This window comes from Haemorhous mexicanus, chromosome W (assembly GCF_027477595.1).
Source record: "Haemorhous mexicanus isolate bHaeMex1 chromosome W, bHaeMex1.pri, whole genome shotgun sequence".
In the NCBI taxonomy this organism is placed as follows: Eukaryota; Metazoa; Chordata; class Aves; order Passeriformes; family Fringillidae; genus Haemorhous; species Haemorhous mexicanus.
The window spans coordinates 1,460,002-1,486,729 of NC_082380.1; the positions used below are offsets into that span (position 1 = coordinate 1,460,002).

A 26,728-nucleotide genomic window follows, 5' to 3' on the forward strand; every position below is an offset into this window, starting at 1 on the left:
AATAACAATGTTGTCCTGAAGCTTTTTCTGGGGACATTGGGGCCAAACATTGGAGGGGGGAGATGAAGGGTAGGGAAGATATCAAGTTTCATTAGATTTTAAAGTTACATCACAGTGATGCAAAGGATAATGGAGAAAAGTTAGACAAAGCCATTAACTGCTTTATGATAACATACAGGAAATTGAACTCCAGTGCCTGCCATGGCATTACCTCAGGACAGTTTCTAATATTGCACACAATTAAATCTCTCTTGCTTTGAGTACCACATTAGAGTAGCACATTTTTAAAGGAAGACAATGAATTTTGTGTTTGAGATTCTGAAAACTAGAAGTTAGATTGCATTAGAAAATATGAAGATATAAAATTTAGTTCATTTATTAATCAGTGCATAAGAAAAGTAGTCAGTATGCCTTATACTTGAGCAACCAATCATTCAATACCCTTTCATAAAGCTTTTATAGAGAGCAATACTGCAGCACTTCTTGCTTTTCAAGATTACCATTATTAGTTACATGATCACTGTTTGACTGGGACACATTTCATATAATAGCTTCCATTACTACAAAAAGAACCAGTGTAAACTCCTGTGTAAAGGGTTTCCTACAACTACAAGATACTCACCAGCCAACCTTTCCCAGTAGTCAACTTTAAAATTTCACTTCCTCCTAATTTCTGCTTCTGTCCATAGCAGGCATGTGGGGGCTTTTCATCCAGGAACCTCTGGGCTCGGATATCGTAAAACAATAGGGAACCTTGCCCCGTTCCCACTGTGATGATGTGCTCGTAAAAGCTCACTGATCTAATACCTGTAAAAAAGAGAAGGGACATAAAATGCAATTACAATGTAATGAAAATGGATGCTTTGGCTCTGCAGTGCTGCTTCTTGATGTCTAAAATTTTCTTTAAGAGGAGCTACCTACTAATAGTATTCTCCATAACACACAAGTTTGGACCACACACTGCTATGGAGCAGTGCAGACAAATCTCATTGATGCTATTGAAACAGGAGCTTCAATTACATATACTACTTCCTTTCTTTTCTGATGTCATCAGATACACTGATGATGTGTAGTAAGAAGCTTAATTCTCAGCAGGCCCCAACTCTGACAGATAAAGATCACAAGCCATTTAGGATCAAGTTTTGTTTTGTTCACAAGCCTCTAAGTGAACACACCATGAGTATGTGGGCAGCAGACAGAGGAAAGAACACACTGATTCCTTCCACAAGCTCACACCCTATCTAGCTATCTGCCAAGATGTGATAAGTGACTGTGTGAGAAAAATTACTGTTCCAGCTGCTATCAAGTGCATTTTGCTGGTCAAGAGGCTAGCTGTAAGCAAGTATAAGCACTAGTCACTTTGCTGCTAAGACAGATCAGGATTTTAAATAATTTTGAGGCTGTCCCTGCTCAAATAATCTCATACCAGCACACCTTACTTCATAGCTAGTACTTTTAGCACTTTATCCAGCAATAAAAACAGACTAAGAATACTACAAGCAAAGCACCACCATGTTACACCAGCACATGGGAAGCTACAAGTTTCCAATCCAAACAAAACATTCTAACACAATTCAGTTATGCCATTAAATTGAGCAAAAGAATATATTTTGTTTTCACAAAATCTTAATCTGAAGCCTCATCTTCAGATTAAGATTCAGATTAAGCTTCCTTCCCTTGGAAATAGTCTTGAGGAGATTCTGTATGTAGGAATTTGCAATTTGAAAAATGTCCTTTCATCTCTATTGTGCAAAAGGTTTGTTCTGTATAAGTACTCTAACACGAACAACTCTTCTATGCAGAATAAACCCTACCACATCTATGCTTCTCTTTGCTGTACAAAATAAAGGCAGGTTATAAACCCTACAGCTTTTTAAGCCCTCTTTAAAGTACCACTGAATTACAGCCTAAACAAGCATTCAAACAGGAAGGGAAAAGAGTGAGTTAGGCCAGATACATCCATGTGTCAACTGCTGTCACTGTACCAAGTGGGGCTGAATGTCACAAAACTTGTGACATACTGGAATACAACCAGCAGTACATGTGACAGCAGACATCCAAGGGGTGTAGATGTAGTTTACCCTTCCCCTCTGTACAGTCCTAACTAGAAACACATCCTCATTCTTCCACCTCCACAACCTGATGTTACATCCACAGCCACCAGCATCTGTTAAACACACTTAGAACAGGCAAGGTCACATTGTTGTGTTCTAGATATGAGGTGAAGTCTTGGCTGCAGGCTTAATAGGTGGGAAACCACTGTGCAAGTCTCACACCTGCTGAATCTCTAATTCAAAGAACTACAAATGCATCTGAGCAAGTTGGGAGACATGTCTTCCTCTTCATTGTTGTCCTGAACCAGGTTCTTTCACCTGGTGTGCAAGAAGCCAATCCCCACAGAGTCAATGTATTTGATTTATTTACAGCTCTGACCAGAAAGGGGTACTGGGTTGTAGATCCACAAAACCAGCACACTGAGGCACACAAAGGCCTACTTAAAAGGTTACAACATTAGGCTATTAGCACATCTTACTTAAGTCACTACTTGCCTAAGTTTCTATTGGCTTATCCTTTCTCTGATTCGATTTAAAGGCATAGTGTCCCAAGAAATCATGGCACATGCTTGATGAGTAGTGGTCTTTTTGTGAGTAGAGGGTGCCTGAGCTAGGGATGTGTTTTTTATTATTATAATGAGCAAAGTTCATAATTAGGGCAAGTTCTCACCACAGAACTAGTCAAAACTGGGGGTTGATTGTCTCATCATTAAACATCCTGTATAAGAAAGGTATTATCTTCTTTGTTTTGCCCCCTCTTCAAGGACTTAGTCCATCAATTTTCTGTCTTCTATATTCCCATGGTTATTGCTTCTATTGCTTAACTGCTTTGGATGGAATATGAAAGAGATGGCATATACTTTTCAATGCAATTAATTAATAAAAAGCTATAAAATACAGAACAACTGTGAATCTTTCTCTAATAAAAAAAAAATGAAGGAAAACTGAAGGAATCCATTTTGTACCCACTACTAAGTGGATGTTTAGGACAGGCTTTCAAAAACAGCACTTCAAATTGGCTCCTAAGGGGCTGAAGTACCTCAGATTAATCATTCCCATCAAACTAAAAGCACCACCTGTGCCAAGAACTGATCACAATAAGCTCTTCTACATTCCCAGCATTCTACCACCTGTAGGCCTGGACTATTTGGGTCAACAAATTGAGTCTTACTCCTCAGAGGCAGGGAGCTCTACAAATCCCAGAAGGAAATGAAGATGCAGTAGCATGTCCTACACAAAGAGTAGACACAGTCTGTGCTGTGCAAGCTCTGTCCACTGCATTAACATTGCTGCCTTCAGGATTATAAAGTCACAGGCACACAACATTTCTCTGCAGGCCAATCAAGCAGAAAGCAGTCACTCTCACAGATCAAGAACTACAGTCCAGGGCCTGCACTTTCCTGTACAGCTGCTAAGAAAAGCAACTCTTACAAGATGCACTAAAAAGCATTCACTACCCTCTCACATAGAGGAGACAGGGTTATACTAGGTAAAAAACACCTCCAGTTTCAGTCTTACTAAGTGACATTTCTCTGATCTGCTTTTGTATACAACATTAATGAAGTGAAGTTAATATGGACTTACCATGTCCAGCAGTTGCATTTAGAAGCTGAAAGCACATTCAAGTAACACGTCAAAGCACTTTAAAAGTTAGCCCACATTTTAGTCTGCAAATCAATAAACAGCCTACTTTCTAGAGGTGTTGCACCATTTCAAGTCCCAGTGAGATCAACAGAAAGTTGAAACACTCAGTATCTTGGGAATTAATATTACTTAAGTGCCTCCACCACTACCCACACACACCAAAAAAATCTATTTTGCAGAACAGGAAACAGTATTGAACAAAGGTTTTCTCTAGACATGAACTAGCACCCCAGAGATACTCCCTACACATAGGTCATCCCCTCAGCAGGGATGATCACATAATTCAAGACAGAAGTTTTTAGCCACCAGTCACCACTGGGCACCACACTCCAGTGTCCTGGTATTTCTTCCCTATGATACTGAAGGGTGATTGTTGGAACCCTGGATGCTGAGAATTTTAGACTTTCTGTGCTCACAGGCACTGACCCCCAGGAGAGCACTGCATTTCACCTGAGGCCGTGGAACCGGCTTCCAAAATTGATTGATAACACTGGGATTATGGGTGTGTAGTTGGTTAGAAGTGTGTAATATCACAGGGCGGAAAACTTAGAGTTTTGGGGTTTTAGTATGGAGGTAGATAGAAGACAAGATGGAGGATTTTGGGCGTTGTCTGATCTCCTTCTTGTTCTTCATCTACTCCATTTTCTGCAGTGTTGGTGGCACAGAGTGATTGGTTAGAAAGAACTGCAATGCAGATGTTGTGTGGACAGACAAGTAATTAGTTATTGGTAGAAAGGTAGAAATAAAGTACGTTTTAAGAGTTAATTGGACAAAATAGCTTTAAAAGACCTTGAACCTGTGAAAAATGTTTTTGTGATTTGTGTTAATTGGCAATGGAATCAGCAAATGCTTGTATCTGCTGTGTCGAAAGTGGATGTGTTCCCTGGGATAACTACAAAGAATGGTTTTGAAACTTTTTGACTGAATAGCCAAATAAAGCATCGAAATAGAAGTATAGTAGAGTAAAGAGATGAGGTAGCAAGATGACTGATGCTTAGAATAAAATAGAGGAAGTTGTGGTAAAGATAAAGGGATATTGTAACAAAGCAACTAAATGCTTATGTATAATAAAAAGCTTGATGCACTTGACGAAAATAATGTAGCAGACACCGGTAAGGCCTCCCTCCAGACGACCACAATGACAGGAAGCCAACGACCACCTGAAAGATTATGAAATTGCTGATTTCAGCTTATTGATATTTGTTGATTTGGACTAACACAAGCACACTGGAAAATGCTTTGTAGGCTTAAAAACAGTATATATACTCTGGTCAACTTGTAGTGGTGTGTGCTGAAAGTGAAGCGGTGACTTCCTGGCCACCCAGCGCTGCTTGTTTGCTTTCTTTAAAATAAAAGATATAGAAATAAAATTAGGTTTGGCTATCGAAATTTTATATCAAACCTGTGTCTTTTGTGATTTTTGGTGCCTTCTCTTTGTATGCTAAGTCTGAGATGTAGACGGCGTGCTGAACTTCTGATAAGAGAAAAGTAAACAACAACCTGAAGACCGAAAAAACTAGAAGTCCCATCCGTCTCTCAATACTGGCACAGAACTTTCAAGGGGTCTCCCCATCAGGGGGATCCTCGGGGAGGGTTTTCCACAAACTGGTGCCCCCGTGTAAAAGTGCGAACTCGGCAGGAAGAGATTGTGCCAGGACTCTCCTCGACGAAAGCCAGAAGCCAGAAAAATTCCTCCGGAGTTGAATATCTCGGCGTCTCGGAGTCTCGGACACTTGGAAAACCCGGTACAAGGGAGCCAGATTTCCGTGAGCTGCTGGTTGGAACACGGACAGATACCAGAGGATGACAGACGCATTAGGATCGGGTAACCGGTCAAGGAGCCAAAATGGGGGGTAACGACTCGAAAACAGAGGCGGATGTCGTTAATGATCTAGAGATAATGATGAGGTAACATCCAGTCCGGGTCTCTAGACGGGAACTGGAAGCCGTGTTCTCCTGGGTGAGGGAGGAATTCCCCAATGTTACAGTTAAAGATTTATTTGACCCAGATCTATGGGAGTATGTTAATACGGAACTCTATCATTCTGCGACACGCAAAGACCAGAAGGCTGCGAGCCTTCTGTCAGTCTGCAGAGTTGTTTATGAGGTAATTCATGAGGCAAAATGCCAAAAACCTCTTGCAAAAGGTACTTTGCAAAGACCCCAGGGGCTGCAGGGCGTTCCCTCGCAGGCAGGAGAGCCGGGGCCCGCGGCCCCTTCCTCCGAAGCTGCAGAGACTCTCCAGCAGAGTCAGGAGCCTCCACAGGCCCCTCCCGTCCCCCCCCCCCAGTCCCGGGCGAAACTGTCTCCCCTGAATCGCAAGAGGAAGGCGTTATCCCTGTGAATACGGGCACGGAGTCGTCCCGGAGGACGGGGGCGTTCGGGGGACTGCAACCCAGGCATAGCCCGGGAGGGACCTCGGGGCCGTTCCAAAACTCAAATTGCTCTTGGGACCATCGGATCAGGCAGATATGGCATTTTTCGAATCCTTTAAAACTGCGCATGTCTCGGGAGCAGCGGGGGTCCGGAACACACGTTTCTCCACCCCCCTCCCCACCTTGGGGGACGTTCCAGGCAGCTAAGCCTGCCTCCGGAGCTTCCGTGGCAACGCCCCTGCCACTTGGCGGTCCACCCACAGCTCCTGCCCCCGCCCATGCCTCGAAAATGACGTCAGAGGCGTCTTTCCAGCCCCCCCTGTTCAGCAGGGGCGGGCTCGGGGCACGACGACGTTAGCTTTGTTCCACCCCCATTCGCTTCCGAGCCCCAACCTACGGTACAATGGGCGGGACCTGGATCGAATGGGTCTGACGTCATCCCCCCGCCCCTCCTTCCCGCCAGACTGCGCAGCCTCCGAATCTGCCCGGGGCCCCTCCTTCCTTCATCCAAGCGGCAGCTGCGCCGTGGGGGCTGCCAGAACCTACAGCTGTGGCTGTGCCCCTGGACTCGTCACTGCTCACTGCAGATTCGGAACTGCCTTCTGCAGCCCGAACACAGCCCTGGCAGGGCTCAGCAGCACCGGCACCGGCGGCGACTGCAGCTGCAACAACCGGTCCCTCTGCAATCCACGGAGCGGAGCCTGGACCCAGAGCAGGATCCTCGCAACCAAACTATGCAGCAACAGCGCCACCAAGTGGAAGAACAGTACCACTGCAGCAAGTTCAACCACATTACAGACTAAATAACATCGTCTCAGAACCTCTGCTTGAAACACAGTTAGGCCAAGCCCTTTAAGTACCTTTTCCAGTTCCCTTCTCAGGTGAACAGAATACAATGAATATATTCCCAGGTAATGGAAAGTGTCAGGACAAGACACAACAGCTGCAGCATACATTCCAAAGACTGGTCAGGAGAACAGAGCTCAAGCCATGAGTGATTTAGGAGCACAAAACCCACCAGCTCAAGATATCAGCAGCGAAAATATTATAACCATCACAGCCTCACAAGGCATTCCTGTACCATGACAGGCCCCATCTGGCTTTTGGACCACAACAGGCAGCACTCCAGTACTTCATATGCCTGCCCCAACAGCTTGGTTTCCAGGGCAACAGTCCAGCTCCATGACTCACCCATACCTTTTCCCATTTTCAAAAGACTTTATATGGCAGCTCTTCCTCCAGCTCAGGGAATGTGCTCAGGAATTCCTACCACAACATGGTGCACACTTTCCTCAAACCTCCTTTCCAGGGCAAGATGGCAACACCCTTTCTGCATCCTTTGTAAATACTCCCTACATATCTATATCAGTGCCATCTGCAATGCCACCAATGGCAGGTACAGCCATTGCACCCTCATTTCCCCTGTGTGCACCACCACAAATGTCCCTCCCCATGCCTCAAACAGGAGGGGAAGGGGTGCATGGGATGCATGCAACCTTCAGGCCAGAAGGTGCATCCTGGCAGACTACAAATCCACAGAATACGGGCATGGATATGGTTCCATTTAACAGAACTGTCTCAAGAGATACATCCGGTTCAAGGCACTGGGCAGACATCAGGAAGAAAGCACTGAAAGAGACTTTGATATAGCAGACACAGATAGCATCGCATTGCCAGTGAGATACGCGAGACAAAATGAAAATCCTATATGGGAAGCTCTGGATCATGATGTTGTCAAAGATTTGATGGAAGCAGTGAAAAATAATGGTTTGGGATCCCCATACTTCAAACAGCATTTGAGAGGCACATTCAACAATTATGACTTGGTACCTTTTGACTGTAGGTACATTGCCTCGACAATTTTTACAGATTCGCAACTCCTGCTGTGGCATGCAAGATGGCAGAGGGCTCTCCTTCAGCTGAGAAATAGTTATGCGGGAGGACTGCTTGCAGCTCTCACACTGGCTCAATTAGTAAGCGATGAACCCCATGACAAACCTGAAGATCAGTCAGCCGAGTTGCCTCGAGATGTGATTGCGGGCATTAAATAATAGACGGCACGGCACGAAAGGCAATTTTGCAAATTCAACCAGTTGGAACTCCAGAAAGCATTTACACAGAAATAAAGCAAGGTCTTTCTGAGCTCTTCACTACATTCATCAATCATCTCATGCAAGCTGTGGACAGACAAGTAAGTGATGAAGTGGCGAAGCCACATCTGCTTCGAAGCCTCGCTTTTGCAAATGCCAATGCAGAGTGCAAACGTATAATTAGTGCCATGCCTGGTCAACTAGCCATGACTGAAATGATAGAGGCATGCAATAAGGTGGGCACACCTCAGCACATTGCAGCAATCCAAGCAGGCGTTTGGGGAGAACAGGTTGGGAAACTCCTTCAAGCGCAGGATGAAAGACTTTCAAGAACCCTCGCAGCTCTCCATGTAACTCCTCAACAAGATAATTCCACAGAAATAATAGCAGCAGAACTCGCCAAAAGGCCATGTTTCAAGTGTGGGAAATTTGGACATATAACAAACTATTGCCCAGAGTCTGCAGGAAATGCGACAGCACTGAATCATTGCCCAAGATGCAGAAAAGGGAGACACTATGCAAATCAGTGCTATTCCAAATATGACATAGATGGAAATATTTTACTGTGAAAAGTGTTTCCCAGTGAGTGAAACCACTGTGTAAAGATACGAGTATTAGTAATGATTCAGCTACCCAGAATTTCTCTGAAGACAGAACATTTGAGAAACTTCAATGACATCCTAGCTGCAGGGTCATCAGCTGATTCCCCAATGATTTGATGTTTGGGGATTGCTGGTAGTGAACTTGTAACCTCTGTTATTTCTGTTTTCTATAGGTAATACCAATAAATAGTGACTGTTGTTAATATTACATGAATGCTTAAAAAAGGGTTGTCTTAACCCCTTCAAACACTTGCTGCTAATATATTAATTATATAATATGAATTCACTGATTTTTGTGATAAGAATTATTATTAAGGTATTGTTGTGGTATTTACAGCCGGCTTTCATATGTTTTACCATCTCTTTGTGTGATCACCTACAAGACACGTGTCTCTTCAGGATCCTGCTTTTTATTTTCTAACAGCTTATACGTTTTCTTTATCCAGACTGCTAGTCTCGTGGCTTTCTTCAGTTATTATTACAGAAGTACTCCAGCAGAGAGTCCAGCTGTAACATTAACTTCTTTATTTGGGTTTTGGTTTTGTACTAAGTAATCAGTCTCTCATTCAGCTGCACTTCCTCCACCTTCACACTCTCAGTGTCCAGATCCAGGCTCATAATCCTGCCTGTGACCACTTTTAAATCTTTGAAGAACAGGTTTGCTGTGTTCGAAGAACTTCTATCCTGAAGGAAACTTCGGAGGGATTAAATTACTTGATGGTTTGATTGGTTTTTAACCCTAAGGTTTTTTATTCATAACTGCTATTTTTAATAGCCTTGTTTTAAAATGTTTTAAGTGACACCCACCAATTAGAGTTCGGGCTCTGGCCAAGCTCTAGCTCTACTCGGATGGGATGATTGACAATAAACTCAGATGTTTTCTGCATCAAAAAGTATTCAAGTCATTTTGGCTTGGCAATTTGACCCTCTATATGACAGCTGAACATACTTTTAAAGTGAGCTTGGAGAATTGTTATCTGGACATGATTTTCCAATTCTCTATTGATTTGAGGTTTATCAGCTGCTGCAGACTCTGGGATGACAGTTCAGTGTTGCAGTGCTTAGTAATGATATAATTTTGCATGTGTTATTGATTATGTGCGTTATCTGATTGATTCCTAATTACTGTTAGTGTCTTCACTACATGCATTGTTTTGCTCTGTTTCCTCATGCTCATAACCAAAGAGTGTTAGTAATAGCAACTTATGCCATTATCTTACATGTCTCTATGCAATTTTGCAAAACAGAACTGATCAATATTTTATTTCTCATATCAGGGCCCATTCTTCCAGGATTTTGAGAAAATCCTCCAGTCCCTGCGGGGACATGGGTTTGCTTGTGTTTTAACAGGTGCACAGTCCAGGTGGATTTCAGTGAAAAATGTGAAACTCTATGAAGTGCAAGAAAACTATGACCACTCCACAAGCAGAGAAGAAGACACACAGATGTGGCTTGCACAGAGATTCCAATCCTTGTGTTTCACCCACAGAAGATTGTGGACTTTGGGTTTCTTTATGGGTGTGGGAATCAGCGGTATTGTAGAATTTTTTTTTTTAGATGATAGAGGAGTGATCACGGGTTCCCAAACTAGAGTTCCAACAGGAGTGTTGCTGGCAAGATGTTCAAGTGACAAACATGAGCTGGTAAATGACCTTTTCTCATATTATAGAAACTTCTGTATCTAAAAGAAGCAGACCCTGACATTTATCTAGACAGCATTGTTCAAAGTCCAGTAACCACATAAATAAAAGTTTCCTAATCCTTGCCTACATGCATTTTTTAAGATAAACTTGCCCAATGAAGAGATGAATGCCTAGAGTTAAGTTAAATAAGGACTAGCAACTTATTACTCTGGGATTAATATGGTTTCAAATGGGCATCACAGCACAGTGCCTTCTCATGCTTGAAAATAAAGGGTATGGGAAGAAGCTTGTGTGGCCATGTGCCCTGCAAACCCCCAGGCTTGACCCAGGTGTAAGGTTCAACTGGACATACCACATTCACATCAGAAAAGGAAAACAGCACTAAAATCTGCAAACTTTTTTTTTTAAGAGTAAGCTTTTGTATATTTAAAGCAAATAAATACACACTGACAATTAAGTGTCTCACTCCATACTTTAAAATGACAAAGCAAGCATTCACTCACAGCACTGACTCCCAATATGATAGGACAGAGCAGACAACATGGGTTTTTTTCTGTCCCCAGAGAAAAATGCGAGAATAGACAGTATTAATAGTGGTACAAAGACTGGATTTGCTTTGAAATTAAGTAAAACAGAATAAGACACAGTAAAAAATAAGCAGAAGTAAAATGCACAGTGAAGTTCAGTAATAAGTAAAATGCATGCTTTTAGAAGTTCAGTAATATCTGGATGGCGTGCAGTTTAGTTGATCATAAAAACACTGATGTTGTCCTTCATTAGATTTCAGAGTTGATTTTACATTTGGTTTGTTGGTTGCTCAAGGAATAATGTCATAAAAACAAAACCTATATATGCTATTAATAATTTGGTTCATCACATGAAAAAAACCGTCATATTTATTGGAAGCTTATCTTACTGCAGTCTTAAAAGCTACTTCTGCAAGCAAACCATTTGAAGCGCCCTTTGACAAGTTTCTTACCACTGCCTCGTTCTTTGGAACAGACGGATTTAACATTGTGAGAAGGCTGCCTTGGATCCAAAAAGGAGACATGTGCCTGTGATCCTACTGCATACACTGACCACTCCGGACCATAAGCCAAACACACATTCTCCCTGCAGTATGGCAACTTTGTGGAAAGTAACTAGAAACAAAGGAAAGACAAATCAACACATTATGATAAGAGAAAAAAACCACTAATAAAACAATTCTGTAAACTATGTTCAAGGAAGTTGCAGTGAAAAAACCCAAAATGCAGCTAAAAAATAAGTTCATCACAACGATAGAAGATGAAGAGAAAAGCAACCTGACCCAGAGAAAAAGCAACCCCTGAAGATTAGATGCCTTATCTGAACAAAACTGAGATGATAAAGGTTGAACCATGTATTATGCAAAGAACAATGGACATTTTGGCATATTGTTTTACATCTTTCTAAGCTGCTATTTCTTCAGCAGGTGTACAGAGACATGATCTCAGCTGAAAAAGCTTACTTCATACAGTAGTATAGATATTTGTGGGTTTGATCTATAATTACACATAAATAAGTGCAACTTCCTTTATGAAGGCTATGATTAAGTATCAATTATACTCTCTATGGAACAGCTCACTTCAGCTCGCCCAGAACTGGCAGAAAGTTAAGAGCACCTCTCACCCTTAAAAATAAGGTGAGTGGGAGGTTTCTTTCCCCAAGTTCTAATTTTTAGGACATTACATTTTACTTAAAGATTTATGTGTTTGTCATAGTTTAGGAATGGTATTCCCCAATTTAGTGTTCCCACTGAATCACCCCAGACCACACACCGCTTACACACTTCCCCCCCACTTCCCCCTGCAGTGGGCTGAAGAGGAGAATTGGAGGCAAAAAAAGGTAAAGGTCATGGGATGTCATAAGAACAATTTACTAGAAACAGCAATGAAAAAAGAAAATTAACAGTAACAACAACAATACTAAAAGCAGAGTGTACAAGACAGGTGAACGATTCACACACGGTTGCTCACTACACAGAATCTAGCACCACCTGACCGTATACCCCAGAAAAACCAAAAATATGCCACCCTCTGCTGTCTCCTCTGCCCATGGCAGGAGGTGGTATTGAATCATCTCAGGGTCTGGACTGTGCCCCTCCCAACTGCTGCAAAAATTAACCCTGTCTGGAACAGAACCAGGACTTTATCCAACCCTTATTCTATATCATCTAAATCACACCCAGATCCTACATCTTATATATACACACACACACACACAAGCATGGGTACCATTCCCTTAGTCAATGGCTGTCCATTCAAAATGTCTTCCAAGACAGGAGGGCTGGCATGCTGTTGGCTGTTTGCTGCATCAGGAGCTCATGACTGGTGTATCTGGAGCAATCAATCCTCATTGTCCATGATAGTTATGGCACACAGTGGCAGTGGCATTCAGCAACCAATATTAAACAATTCAACATTACAGGCTGTTCTCACCCAAAAATCAAATCCCCTTGAGGTACACATCTCATTCCCCCATCCCTTTGCATTACATGCCAAATGCCCCCAGGTCCTTGAGCAAAAACAATCCCACAGATGGATTTGCCTTTCCTCGAGGCAGGACTGATCCAAACTGTCTTCCCCAACACATTTCTCATATGCACCACAGGGACTTTATACCCTTCTATGGTATATGAAGGTTTTGATAGGGCAGAGCCAGCTTGATTGGTAGAACCTCTAGAGTTAACTAACCAGGTAGACTTCACTAAATGTGTATACCAATGTTTGAAAAGCAGACTTCTACCTGAGCAGCGATGTCTTGCCACAATTCAGCAGACCAGATGAGTTTCCCTTTACGATGCCAATTGGTCTTTTTCCATTGGTCCAGCCACCCCCACAGAGTATTTGCTACCATCCACGAGTCAGTGTAGAGGTAGAGCGTTGGCCACTTCTCTCATTCAGTGATACCTAAAGCCAGCTGGACGACTTTCAGGTCTGCAACCTGACTTGATCCAACTTGTCGCTTGGTAGTTTCCATGACTTGCCATGTAGGGCTCCATATGGCTGCTTTCCATGTTTGATGTATCCCTACGATACGGCAGAAAGCATCAGTAAAGACAGCGCATTGCTTTTCATTTTCTGATATCTGATTATATGGTGGGGTCTCTTCAGCATGTCACCTTCTTCTTCTCTGAAATTAGTCTGAAATTTTTGCCTTCAGGCGAGTTTGTAATGACTTTCAAGATTGCTGGGTGATTGTGGTTTCCTATTTGAGTTCACTGTGTGATCAGAGCAATCCACTAGCTCCACATGGCATCAGTGGCATGATGTGTGGAAGGGACTTTTCCTTTGAATATCCAAACCAGCACTGGCAGTCAGGGTGCCAGGAGGAGCTGTGCTTCAGTGCCAATCACTTCCGAAGCAGCTCAAACCCATTCATAAGCTGCCAGTATATCTTTTTCAGTTGGGGTGTAACAGACCTTGGATCCTTTGTATCCCTGACTCCAGAACCCCAGGGGTCGTCCTCGAGTCTTTCTGGGTACTTTTTGCCAGAGGCTCCAGGAAGGATGATTCTCCCTGGCTGTGGTATAGAGCACATTTTTCACATCTTGTCCTGTCCTGACTGGCCCAAGGGCTACTGCATGAACACTCTCCTGGTTTAATTTGTTCAAAAGCTTGTTCTTGTTCAGGACCCCACTTGAAATCATTCTTCTTCCAGGTCATGCAATAGAGAAGGTTTACAATCAATCTGACTGTAATCTGGAATATGCATTCTCCAAAAACCCACAGTGCTAGGAAAGCCTGTGTTTCCTTTCTGCTGGTTGGTGAGGACATAGCTGCTATTTTGCTTATCATATCTATTGGAATCTGATATTGTCCATCTTGCCATTTTACTCCTAAAATCTAAATTTCCTGGGCAAGTCTCTTGACCTTACTTTGCTTTATGGCAAAATGTGCTTTCAGGAGAATCCAGATTATCTTCTCCCCTTTTTCAAAAACTTCCTCTGCTGTGTTGCCCCATACGATGATGTCATCAATGTATTGCAACTGTTCTGGAGTCTGACCCTTTTCCAATGCAGTCTGGATCAGTCCATGGCAAATAGTGGGGCTGTGCTTCCACCCCTGGGGTAGGTGGTTCCAGATGTACTGGATGCCCCTTCAGGTAAAAACAAACTGGGGCCTGCACTCTGCTGCTAAAGGAATGCAGAAAAACCACATTGGCAATATCGATGGCGGCACTACTTTGCTGCCTTGGATTCCAGTTCAAACTGAAGTTCCAGCATGCCTGGCGCAGCAGCACTCAGTGATGGTGTGACATTGTTCAGGCCATGATCATCCACTGTCAGTCTCCACTCTCCATTGGACTTATGTACTGGACACATGGGGCTATTAAAGGGTGAGTGGGTCTTGCTGACCACTCCCTGGTGCTCCAGTTCACAAATCATCTTGTGGATGAGGGTCACAGAATCCTGGTTGGTGCAGTATTGTTGACAGTGCACTGTTGTGACAGTGATCAGTACCCTGTTCTTCTTTGACCCTCAGCAGACCCATAGCAGAAGGATCCTCTGAGAGACCAAGCAAGGTATTCAGCTGCCTAATTTCCTCTGTCTTCACAGCAGCTATCCCAAAAACCCAGCAATGTCCTTTTGGGTCCTTGAAATACCCTCTCCTGAGGTAATCTATGCCAAGGATACACGGGGCCACTGGGCCAGTCACAATGGGGTGTTTTTGCCATTCATTCCCACCCAAACTCAGTTCAGCTTCCAGTACAGTCAGGTGTTGGGATCCCCCTGTCATCCCAGAAATAGAGATAGATTCTGCCCCTACATATCTCAATGACATCAGGGTACATTGTGCGCCAGTGTAAATTAAAGCATTGTACTCTTGTGGGTCTGATGTGCCAGGCCATTAGATCCACATAGTCCAGTAGATCTGATTATCCCTTTCCTCCAGCGGGCTGGAGGCAGGGCCCCTCTAGTTCTGGTCATGGTACTCATTGCTCACTTCTTATAAATATGATCAACCACAGGTCCCTTCAAGAGGTTTGGAAGTAACATTAGCACCTTCCCTTCTGTCTGAGAACCTGCCCACTGGAAACTGAAGCAGAATTTTCCTTGAAGAATTACCCGTGGTGGTTGTTCTTCCTCTCAACTCACATACCCATAGCTCCTAGGGCAGAGATGGGTTTTCCATCCCATTTCTTCATGTCCTCTCTGTGGTCATGCAGGTAAAACCACAGGTTACCTACATTGTGGTATTTTCCCTCTCTCTCTCGAGCAGGGGCATGCTTGCTCTTAATAGCAGAGACTCTGGCCTGCACTGGCAGGGCACAGGACATTTTCTCTTTAAATTGCTGGAAGTCCTTGGACAGCTGAGATGCAGGCCCACAGGGAAGAAGAGAGACTTTCTTCATATTGCCAGAGTTGGGCAACCAAATTATCCACTGTTTGTTCTCGTTCTGTCCATGACATCACTGCCAATGAGTTGGCGTATGACAATGGCATGCTCCCATAGGAACTTGTGACACATGGGTTGTGTGCCCTAAACTTCATCTGGATCTATAGGGGACTGCTTGTTATTTGAATCTCTATAGAGTACCTTCAGCACAGCTAATTCGCTCAGGTACTGGATACCTAGCTCCATGGTGTTCCGCTTGTCTTGGTGCACTGATAGATCCTCTTTGAAAAGATATCTTTCCCTCTCACTTGACAGGAGTCGCCTCCAGAGGCTGAGGATTTCTGTCCTTTTTCCAATGCTGTTGTCAATGCCTGCATCCCTGGAAAGGGATCCCAGTTGCTTGGCTTCACTATCCTCTAATTTCCAACTGTGGGTTGTGCTATCCCAGCATCAGAGCAGCCGGGTCACCAGGGGCTCACCCTACTGGTGGCTGAAATCTTTTCATATATCGCGCAGCTCACCTGGGGATAGGGATTGGGTGATTATCTCTGTCCCTGCTTCTTCCTCCTGTTCTGAGGGCCCTACTTCCTCTTGTTCCTTCACTATGCAAACTGATTAGGTCTTGCATTTCTTTTTCTGTATAGGTATGACTGCTACCAGCATGTGTTGTTCCTCTGGTTCAGCTGCAGTTTGAGTGGCCACAGTGGCAGTTGCTCTGCTTTCCTCCTCCTCCTCCCCCTGAGGGTGCTGTCTAGTGATGAGTGGTATCTGGTAAACAGTAGCCAGGGCCCAGCACATTGCATTACTTTGTGCCTCTCTGGAATCACCACAGTATTTTCCTTTCAGATAATCTGCCACTTTATCAGGGTCCTGTTCAGGGGTGAACTTCCAAACCATTGGAGGACAGAAGTCCTCCGAAACTGTCCCCTTTTCTCCCACATTCCATGCCACTCATGACTATCCACCGTCCGGGCAGATCTCGGAATGATCATACAAGAAATCTCTTTCATAATTCTAAACATGTACTGAGTAGACATAGCAACAAGAACATGCGCCTTCCTTAACATCCAAAGGAAATTCAAAATTCTCACAAGCTGTTGTAACAAACCTGAAGGAGGGTGTGAAAAGCTGGGGCAAATCATCCTCCCCTGTTCTCCCTACAGACAGTACAATTATTAATGAATTCCCAGAGGTAGCACCCAAGGCAAATGCAGGAGATCAGCACTCAAGACACATCCTAAATGACCCTCATTGCCCTTGATGTTACCATGTCATAAACTGATATCCCACAGTACAGCAATAAAGCAATCCTGATCCCTCTCCCTGCTCTGAAAAAGAGCACCATGAGGGACACATGGGGGAACATATACAGGGTTAGGTACCATAATGTGAACAGACCAAGCAAAGTTGTGACCAGTGGCTCCGTACCTAATACAAATGCTTAGATCAAATTTGTTTCCAACCTGCTCTGGTCAGATGTGTTGTTATCTCAATGCTTCATGCCTCACATTGGGTGCCAAATTGACTGTCATGGTTTAGGAATCGTATTTCCCAATTTAGTATTCCGATTGAATCACCCCAGACCACACACTGCTCATTCACTTCCCCCTGCGGTGGGATGGGGAGGAGAATTTGAGGCAAAAAAAGGTAAAGATCACGGGTTGAGATAAGAACAATTTACGAGAAACAGCAACAAAATAAAAAAAAAACAAACAAGAACAATATTGATAGCAGTGTGTACAAGACAAGTGAATGATTCACACGTGATTGCTCACTCTGTAGAACCTGGCACCACCCAACCATACACCCCAGGAAAACTGGAAAAATGCCACCCCCTTCCATTCCCTCTACACTTGGTGTGAGGGCGTATTTAATAACCCCAGGGTCCAGGCTGTGCCCCTCCTGGCTGCTGCAAAAATTAACCCTGTCTTGGACAGAACCAGGACAGTGTTTTACAAACACTGCTGCTCTTTCTTCAAGCGTTTATAGGAAATAAAGAATAGTGAATAGCCTTCAATGCAAAGCAATGTTTTAAGTTTTACACCAACAGAAAAGCACCTTTGATAGTGTGTGCTCTGCTTTCCAAAGATGAAAATACCCATCCAAGGACACAGCTCCCAGTTCCTATTATGAAAAAAAGAAAAAAAAAGAAAAGAAAAAGTAAGAGTTAGTTTTTGTATTATAGATGTCCTTACAAACTCACACTCCAGGTTGCTTCTCTAGTATATTTTATTTAGATGATTTTTTTTTTCAAATACATATGGACAGTTTTAGTGATAGTAAAAGATTTTAAAATCACAGAAAATTTGGGGCGCTAGAAAGAAAGTTAGGCTTAGTAGGCCCTGGGAAAATGTTAGGCCCTGGGAAATGTTAGGCCTTGTATTTGCTAGATCATGTGAAACTGCACCTGTGTAGTCAGTATATGATAAATGACATAATTGTTAGATGTGATTAGATATAATTATTGTTTAAAGAATCATGAGAAACTATGTTAGAGGTTTGAGGGGGATCACGAGCAATCCATGTTTGGATGAAATCAATGTATACAATAGAACAATGTAAGCTTAATAATTAATATGTACGTTATATAACGATAGAATATAAAACATGTTCGGCCCGAAACCATGTCAGAGTCAGTTTTGGGTCTGTGTACCCCTGACACTCAGAGCTCTTCAATAAAAGCACCTTCATATAATCATTCTGTGATTATGTGTTCCTGAATGCTAACATTTTTGGTGACCCAGATGGGACCCTGTGAGTGCTGCTGAGTGAGTTCGAGACCCGATCATGCTTCAGCTGGCACTGAGGGATTCTCGGGGAACCCATCGGCCGTGACCATCTCCGCTGCTCACAACATCCCCGGGAGAGAGGTAATGTGCTTTTACTCTGTTTTGGTTGCCTGCCAATAAGACGCAGCGAAAGCTACGCTTGGTCAGGCTAAGGAATTCCTGGTGGTATTGCCTAGGTGCTGTCCGTTAGACAATCATGAAAGCGTTGCAGGTTCGGCATTTGTGGTGCATTGTAGTTGTAATATGGAGAAGCCTAAAGGGATTTTGGGCGGCAATGTCCCCATACTGCGAACTTCTCCTTTGGGGTGTTTATTAGCACATTGGAAACGTAATTTTGGGGAAGACTTACGCAAGGCTAAGTTGATTGATTATTGTAATACATGGTGGCCAGAATATGTCTTGGAGGATGGCAAAAAGTGGCCAAAGAATGGGTCTTTGCAATATAACACCATTTTGCAATTGATGTCATTTTGTAAGCAAGAAGGAAAATGGGACAAGGTTCCGTATGTTGATTTGTTTTTCTATTTGCAAGGTAAACCAGAATGGCAGGTTGAATGTGGATTAATGGTGGTTAGAGCATCTGCAAGTGATAAGTGTGGGGTTTGTGTAAAAGACAAACGTCTAGAACACTTGGCGTTTAAAGAAAGTCTGAGTAGAAAAAACGATACAGATGTTGATTTACAGGTAGCTCCAAGAAGACCAAGAGAACCTAACCCTATCCCGCCTGCTTCACCTGCCCCTATTTCACCGTCTGTTCCTACTTCACCTAATTCTATCTTGCCTAGTCCTTCTCCCCCCTTCTCTCTTTATCCTCCTCTCCTGCCATCACCTGATCTCTCTTCCTTGGGAGATGATCAAAATCTGACTGTGATACAAAGAAGGGGGGGGATGTAAGTGAAAGAGATAGCGATAGTGGAGGTGAATCAGTGACACCAGTATCTCACAGGACTCAAAGTCGGTCAAAGCTTGCCCAGGTCTTGGCTAGAAAAGACCTGGGCAGACAAAAGTGGACTGTGATTGCTCCCTTGCGACAAGGAGTAGGAGTGGAGGGGCCAGTGTTTGTAAAAGTGCCTTTTTCTCCTGCGGATTTAGTCATTTGGAAACAATCGGCTGAGACTTATAGGGAAAATCCCGTTAAGGTGGCACGGGTGGTAAAAATGGTTATGAAAACTCATCATCTGGATTGGAATGATATACAAGTAATATTAGATACTTTAATGGATTCTACTGAGAAAGAGATGGTACTTAAGGCAGCCAAGGAAAGAGCAAAGGAGGATATCAGAAATGGACTCATAACAGGAACTGTAGATGAAAATTTTCCAACCGAGGATCCAGGGTGGGATCCTAATGCACCTGGGCATATGCGGAGGCTGAAGAAATATCAGGAATGGGTCCAGATAGGAGTTCAGAACTCTCTGCCTAAGGCTGTGAATTGGTCTAAACTGTATGAGGTCCGACAGGAAAAGAAAGAATCCCATACTGCGTTTTTGGAAAGGCTTAAGGAGGCAGCAAGGAAATATACAGATCTCCAAATAGACACAGAACAAGTGAAGGTTCGACTTGCTCTCATGTTCCTGGGGCAGTCATAGGATGATATCAAGAGGAAATTGCAAAAATTAGAAGGGGAGGAATTAAGGAATCTAGATAAACTACTTGAGGTAGCCTGGAAAGTATACAATAATAGAGAAAAGGAGGCTGGTAAAAGGCAGCAGAAAAATCTTTTGGCAGTAATACAAGGAAAAGGGAACCCAGATTTCAGGGGACGTGGCAGAGGTGGTTGTGAACTGGGTAGAAGCGGGTTTGGCAGGGGCCACGGAGGACCAGTCATGCAAGGGTTAAGCTTAAACCAGTGGGCGTATTGCAAGCAGGAGGGCCATTGGAAAAGAGAATGCCCAAGCAACCCAAACAACCAGTTTAACCAGGGCAATCAGTTCCAGCAGGAAGACGTTGCCAAGGCGATGGTACTGGGCAAGTATCACAGCTGACTAGGACCGGAATCAGTACAGGAACCCATGGTAACCATACTATTAGGGGATAAAGAGGTAAAATTCCTGGTGGATACGGGGGCCAAGTATTCTGTACTAAGTGATTTGCAAGGGCAAATTGGGGACAAGCAAATAACACTAGTTGGGGCCACAGGGAAGGAGGAAAATTGGCCATTCTTGCAACCCTTAGATTTGTGTTTCAGAACAAGATTTTAATGCATGAATTCTTATATGTACCTGAGTGTCCAATTCCACTTTTAGGGAGGGATTTGCTGGTGAAACTTGATCCGGTAATAACCTTTGAGAATGGGGAACTTGCAATGAAAATACCTGAATCAAAGACGGGACAGATTTTAATGATCAAAGAAAAACCGGTCCCCTCTATCCCTAGGGAAGTAGAAGATGCAGTGATTCCCTCTGTATGGGAAACAGATACACCAGGAAAATCTAAATTGGCACAGGCAGTGCATGAAGAGTTAAAAGAAGGGGCGAGGGTTGTACAGGTCAAACAGTATCCCATAAAACCAGAAGCACAGCAAGGAATAGTAAAGATTATTGATAAATTCTTAAAATACCAAATTCTAGAGGAATGTGAATCAGAATTTAATACACCAATATTTCCAGTGAAGAAACCAAATGGTGAGTATAGATTAGTGCAGGATTTGAGAGCAATAAACGAAATAACAAAAGACATTTATCCAGTGGTAGGAAATCCCTACACATTGCTGACATCCGTAAAAGATATATAAATGGTTTACCATAATTGATCTAAAAGATGCCTTTTTCTGCATACCCCTTGACAAAGAAAGTAGGAAACTGTTTGCCTTTGAGTGGGAAAATCCAGGGAATGGAAGAAAAACCTAGCTCACCTGGAGACGATTACCACAAAGATACAAGAACAGTCCAACCCTATTTGGAAACCAACTGGCAAAGGAGCTGGAGATTTGGATTGAGAATGGGCAAGTACCGAGCGACCAAGACCTGTTGTTGCACTATGTCGATGATATACTGATAGCTACAGAAGAAAAAGCAACCTGCATGAAGGTAACAATCGAGATTTTAAATTCACTGGGAATGAGAGGTTATAAAGTATCCAGAGAAAAGGCACAACTTGCCCAACAGACTGTGATCTACCTGTGTCACCAACATGTTATATGAAAAATCCTTTCCTTAGGATTTTTCCCTCCTGAGAAGCTGAGAGGCCTCAGGAACAAACTGTAAACAATTCTTATCTGCTGCTGTGGAATGCAATAAGGGGAATCTGTGATTGGTCTCATCTGGTTGTTTGTAACTAAGGGCCAATCACAGATCACCTGTGCAGACTGTCTCGGTCAGAGACAAGCCTTTGTTATTCATTCCTTTTCAATTCTTAGCTTAGCCTTCTGATTAAATCCCTTCTTCTACTCTTTTAGTATAGTCTTATTTTTTATCTATCATAAAATAATAAATTAAGCTTTCTGATACATGGAGTCAACGTTCTCGTCTCTTCCCTCATCCTGGAACCCTTGTGGACAATACTACATACCTGGGATGTGAAATTTCACAAGGGCAACGAAAACTAGGTACTAACCGTACCCAAGCTATTTGTGCTATTCCAGAGCCCCAGAATCTACACAAGCTACGAGTCTTCTTCGGAATGGCAGGGTGGTGTCGCCTGTGGATCATGGACTATGGACTGATTGCGAAACCCCTGTACAAAGCCCAGAAGACGCAGCCATTCATCTGGGGCAAAACACAGAAAGAAGCCTCCCTAAAATTAAAGAAGCAGTGACAACTGCTCCAGCATTAGGGTTACCTGATCTGTCTAAAGATTTTCAGCTGTTTGCACAAGAAAGGCTGCACCTAGCACTGGGAGTCCTGACCCAACGTCTGGAAAGCTGGAAAAGGCTGGTGGGCTACTTTTCCAAACAACTTGACAATGTAAGTGCCGGATGGCCTTCATGTCTGCGAGCAGTCGCAGCCACTGTGATGCTGATACAAGAAGCCAGGAAGCTTACTATGGGAAGACACATAGATGTCTATGTACCACATGTGGTAACCACTGTCTTAGAGCAGAAGGGGGGCCATTGGCTATCTCCAAGCAGGATGATAAAATTCCAGGTAGTCCTGACTGAGCAGGATGATGTCACATTAAAGACAACTAACCTTTTGAATCCAGCTTTCTTCCTAGGTACCACAACTGAAGAAGGCCCATTGGAACATGACTGTGTAGAGGTAATAGAGTACACCTATTCAGCAAGAGAAGACCTGAAAGACGTCCTGCTAGAGCAGCCAGAGTGAGAGCTATTCACAGATGGAAGCAGCTTCGCGGAGAATGGAACCAGATACGCTGGATATGCGGTAACAACAGTCAGTACAGTAGTGGAGGCAAAAGCGCTACCACCAAATACATCTGCCCAGAGGGCAGAACTGGTTGCCTTAACCAGAGCACTAGAATTAAGTGAAGGGAAAAGGATAAACATATGGACTGACTCAAAGTATGCTTTTGGAGTGGTGGATGTACACGGAGCACTGTGGAAAGAGAGAGGACTGCTGTCTTCTCAAGGTACGCACATTAAACATCAAGATGCAGTCCTGCAATTGATAAAAGCAGTACAAAAACCCAAACAAGTGGGAATTATACATTGTAAACCACACCAATCAGGAAAGTCCAAAATTTGTGAGGGAAATCGAAAGGCAGACTGGACAGCCCGACAGGTTGCTCGAGAAGTGCAAACAACAATGGCGTTGATACCTTTAAAACTAAATGTATCTCAATTCAATTTGCCTCCAAAACCAAAATATTCAGTAGAAGATGAGAGATTGGGACATTTGCTAAATGCACAAAAAAATTCAGAAGGGTGGTATGTGACTACACAAGGACAGATAGTGGTATCCCCCTTGATAATGAGAGAAGTTCTACAAATTAAACATAACGAATGTCATTGGGGTGCAGATGCATTGGTAAAATTGCTAAAGCAGAATTTAATCTCGGTACGGATGTTAACAATGGCAAAATCAGTCATGTCAAAATGTGATATCTGCTTGAAAAACAACCCAGTGGCTAGGCGACAGGCACAGCTAGGAAGGATTCGGGTAGGAATAGAACCAGGAGACTATTGGCAGGTGGATTTTGCAGAATTGCCAAGAACTCGAGGATACAAATACCTGTTAGTAGGAGTTGACACATTTTCTGGATGGCCAGAAGCCCTTCCCTGTTGCACAAACCGAGCAAAGGAAACAGTTAGGTGGTTACTACAGGAGATCATTCCTAGCTTTGGGGTACCCCTAGGGGTATCATCAGACGGGGGGCCCGTTTTATAGCGACAGTAGTAAGAGAAGTAAGTAGATTGCTGGGAATAACTTGGGACCTCCACACACCATGGAGACCCCAGTCAAGTGGACAGGTAGAGAGGATGAATCAGACACTAAAGAGGCAAATCAGTAAAATATGCCAAGAAGCCAAATTGCAGTGACCCCAAGCTTTGCCAATAGCACTGCTGAAGATTCAGATAAAGCCTAGGAGTGGGATGTCAGTCAGTCCTTATGAGATATTGTATGGGAAACCATATGAATCTCCTGAACCTAACCCTAATGTACACGTCACGGAAAAACAGGAAGTGTATAATTATGTTCTGTCTCTTGGGAAAACTTTAGCTCGGCTTTGGAACACCCTCGTGTGGAATAGGCTGCTGACTCTCGAGAATCCAGTTCCTGACATACACCCAGGAGACGAGGTGTACATTAAAAATTGGAACGAAGAATCGCTGAAAGTGGACTGGACCCCATCAGGTACTGTTGACCACCTTTACAGCAGTCAAAGTAGCCGGTGTGGACCCCTGGATTCACTATACCCGAGTGAAGAAAATCCATCCCGGATCACGGACTGTGTCAACTGTGGAATAAACAAAGCTGCAGATAAGATGTGTTTAAATGCTTCAAGAATGTTATCAGTAATTGTGCCAATGCTCATTTTATGGTTATTAATGTCTTTGGGATGTGGAATGCAAAAAGATCAACTAACCACTCTTCATTCTAGAATGAAGAGAGGGGTAAAAGCAGAAACACAGGTGATAAAAGTTTCTAATGCAATTCGGGCTGAGAATGTAATGATTGGATTAGTCAAAGACTTTGACAAAATGCAAAACACCAGCAGAATAACTGCCTGCCTGCCAATACTGAAGGTAGCAGGAGACCCAAAAAACTGGGGAATCATAAAGTCAAAACTACCTGAAATACAAAAGAACAAAACAATTGCATGTAAACAGGTCCCCGAGTCGAGGCAAGTAGTCAAGGAAACCTGGAAGGAAATAGGAACATGGATGAAACCTATGAGCCAACAAGACTGTATTCTAAATAATGGCACAATAGGATCTCCTATCAGATGGTCGGGAGGCATTGCAAAATGGTGATGCTATTTGCCAAACTATAAAAAGATTACAGAGAATGTTACAGAAACCACTCTGGTATGGAAGTGTGAAGCCAAAGATCAGAAAGGTCAGATAGGGCCTTGGGACAGTGTGTGGTCCATGAGTATACTTCAAAAATTCCAGTATATGGCAAACACTTCTAGGTGTATTAAATGGGAAGGTTCCAAGAATGAGACAGATCCAGCAGTAGTAAACACTGCCACTAGTAGTAGAATGAAGGCAGACAAAGTGAGTTGGTGGGCATGTAATAAAAATAAAACTTATGATTGCACTTCTGATGATATAGAGATAAAACAAATGCCACCCCTGGTAGTAGCCCTACAAATTGGTTGTGCCTGGAGAGGGATCAAATATAAACAAGGTAAAGTGAATTACAAAATACTCATAGGATGTACCAAGAGTACAATCCGAAGTCCAGGACAATTTGTATCGGCAACAAGTGATGGTACCTGGACAACACATCTGCCTGTAGACGGGAAAGTAAAGGAAATTACTTTGGGCCTTCCTACCTTATGTCCAATTTGGAAAAAGTCCCCATTTAATGGAAAACATGAACTTCTGCAGATAAGAGCAAGACGAGAAGTTCCAGACAATGAAAATCAGGATGACACTTGGCAAGAACCCTCTAGTGGAGTGAAATTTGGGTGGGCCCCAGAGTCTTTGCTTAGTCCTATAGCAAACTACCAGAATAGAGAAATGTACAAACTTACAGGTCAGGTAGATAGACTAGCAAGAGTCACTGGGGAAGGATTTAAAGAACTAAACGTACAATTCCAAGCCACCACAAAAATGACTTTACCAAATTGATTCGCCTTAGATTTGTTACTCCTGAAAGAGCATAGAGTGTGTGGATTTTTAAAGGGATGGATTGATCATTGCTGTGTCCACATCCCAAATGTAACTGCAGATGTAGACTATGACATCAATCAGTTGAAACAAATAGAGCATGAAGCGCAAGAAGAGCAAAAGGATTTGACTACGAGCTGGTTAGGCAAAATCTTCAAAGGGTTAGGATGGAATGTGAGTTCATGGATTAAATCTATTATTGAGAGTGTGATAATCTTACTAATTGTATTCTTAGCATTTTGGTTAGTTTACAGCATCTTAAAGGGAGAAATACAGAAGAAAACATCCTGGAACTTGAAAATAATAAAGGCACTGACACAAGATCCCCACCCACTATCTTCTGGTTCTCCAGTTCGTGACAGCATCCATGACAACGTTTACATCAACCATGGATTTGAAGAACATCAAGTATAAACTCAGAAACAAAGGACTGTATGAAGTGAAAACATTTGCACTTATAGTGAAGTGAAAATGCTTTCAAAGAGGGGAATGATAGTAAAAGATTTTTAAATCGCAGAAAATTTGGGGTGCTAGAAAGAAAGTTAGGCTTAGTAGGCCCTGGGAAAATGTTAGGCCCTGGGAAATGTTAGGCCTTGTATTTGCTAGATCATGTGAAACTGCACCTGTGTAGTCAGTATATGATAAACGACATAATTGTTAGATGTGATTAGATATAATTATTGTTTCGAAACTATGTTAGAGGTTTGAGGGGGATCACGAGCAATCCATGTTTGGATGAAATCAATGTATACAATAGAACAATGTAAGTTTAATAATTAATATGTACGTTATATAACGATAGAATATAAAACATGTTCTGCCCAAAACCATGTTGGAGTCAGATTTGGGTCTGTGTACTCCTGACACCCAGAGCACCTGCATATAATCATTCCGTGATTATGTGTTCCTGAATGCTACCATTAGGACTAAT

General features: G+C 43.0%; 1 protein-coding gene and 1 pseudogene across 3 annotated transcripts in view; one reads left to right on the forward strand and one right to left on the reverse strand.

Annotated features, from left to right (window-relative positions):
• LOC132341455 (DDB1- and CUL4-associated factor 12-like) overlaps positions 1 to 26,728 on the reverse strand; it is a 96,903-nt gene that overhangs the window by 12,622 nt on the left and 57,553 nt on the right. For all 3 annotated transcript variants that reach the window (XM_059873040.1, XM_059873042.1, XM_059873041.1), the window contains exons 6-8: positions 17,827 to 17,892; positions 11,388 to 11,550; positions 623 to 807 (exon numbers count right to left, since the gene is read on the reverse strand). In XM_059873040.1, the coding sequence (XP_059729023.1) occupies positions 623 to 807; positions 11,388 to 11,550; positions 17,827 to 17,892 (414 nt within the window). The remainder of the gene's footprint in view (positions 1 to 622; positions 808 to 11,387; positions 11,551 to 17,826; positions 17,893 to 26,728) is intronic.
• On the forward strand, positions 21,498 to 26,211 carry LOC132341494 (uncharacterized; annotated as a pseudogene).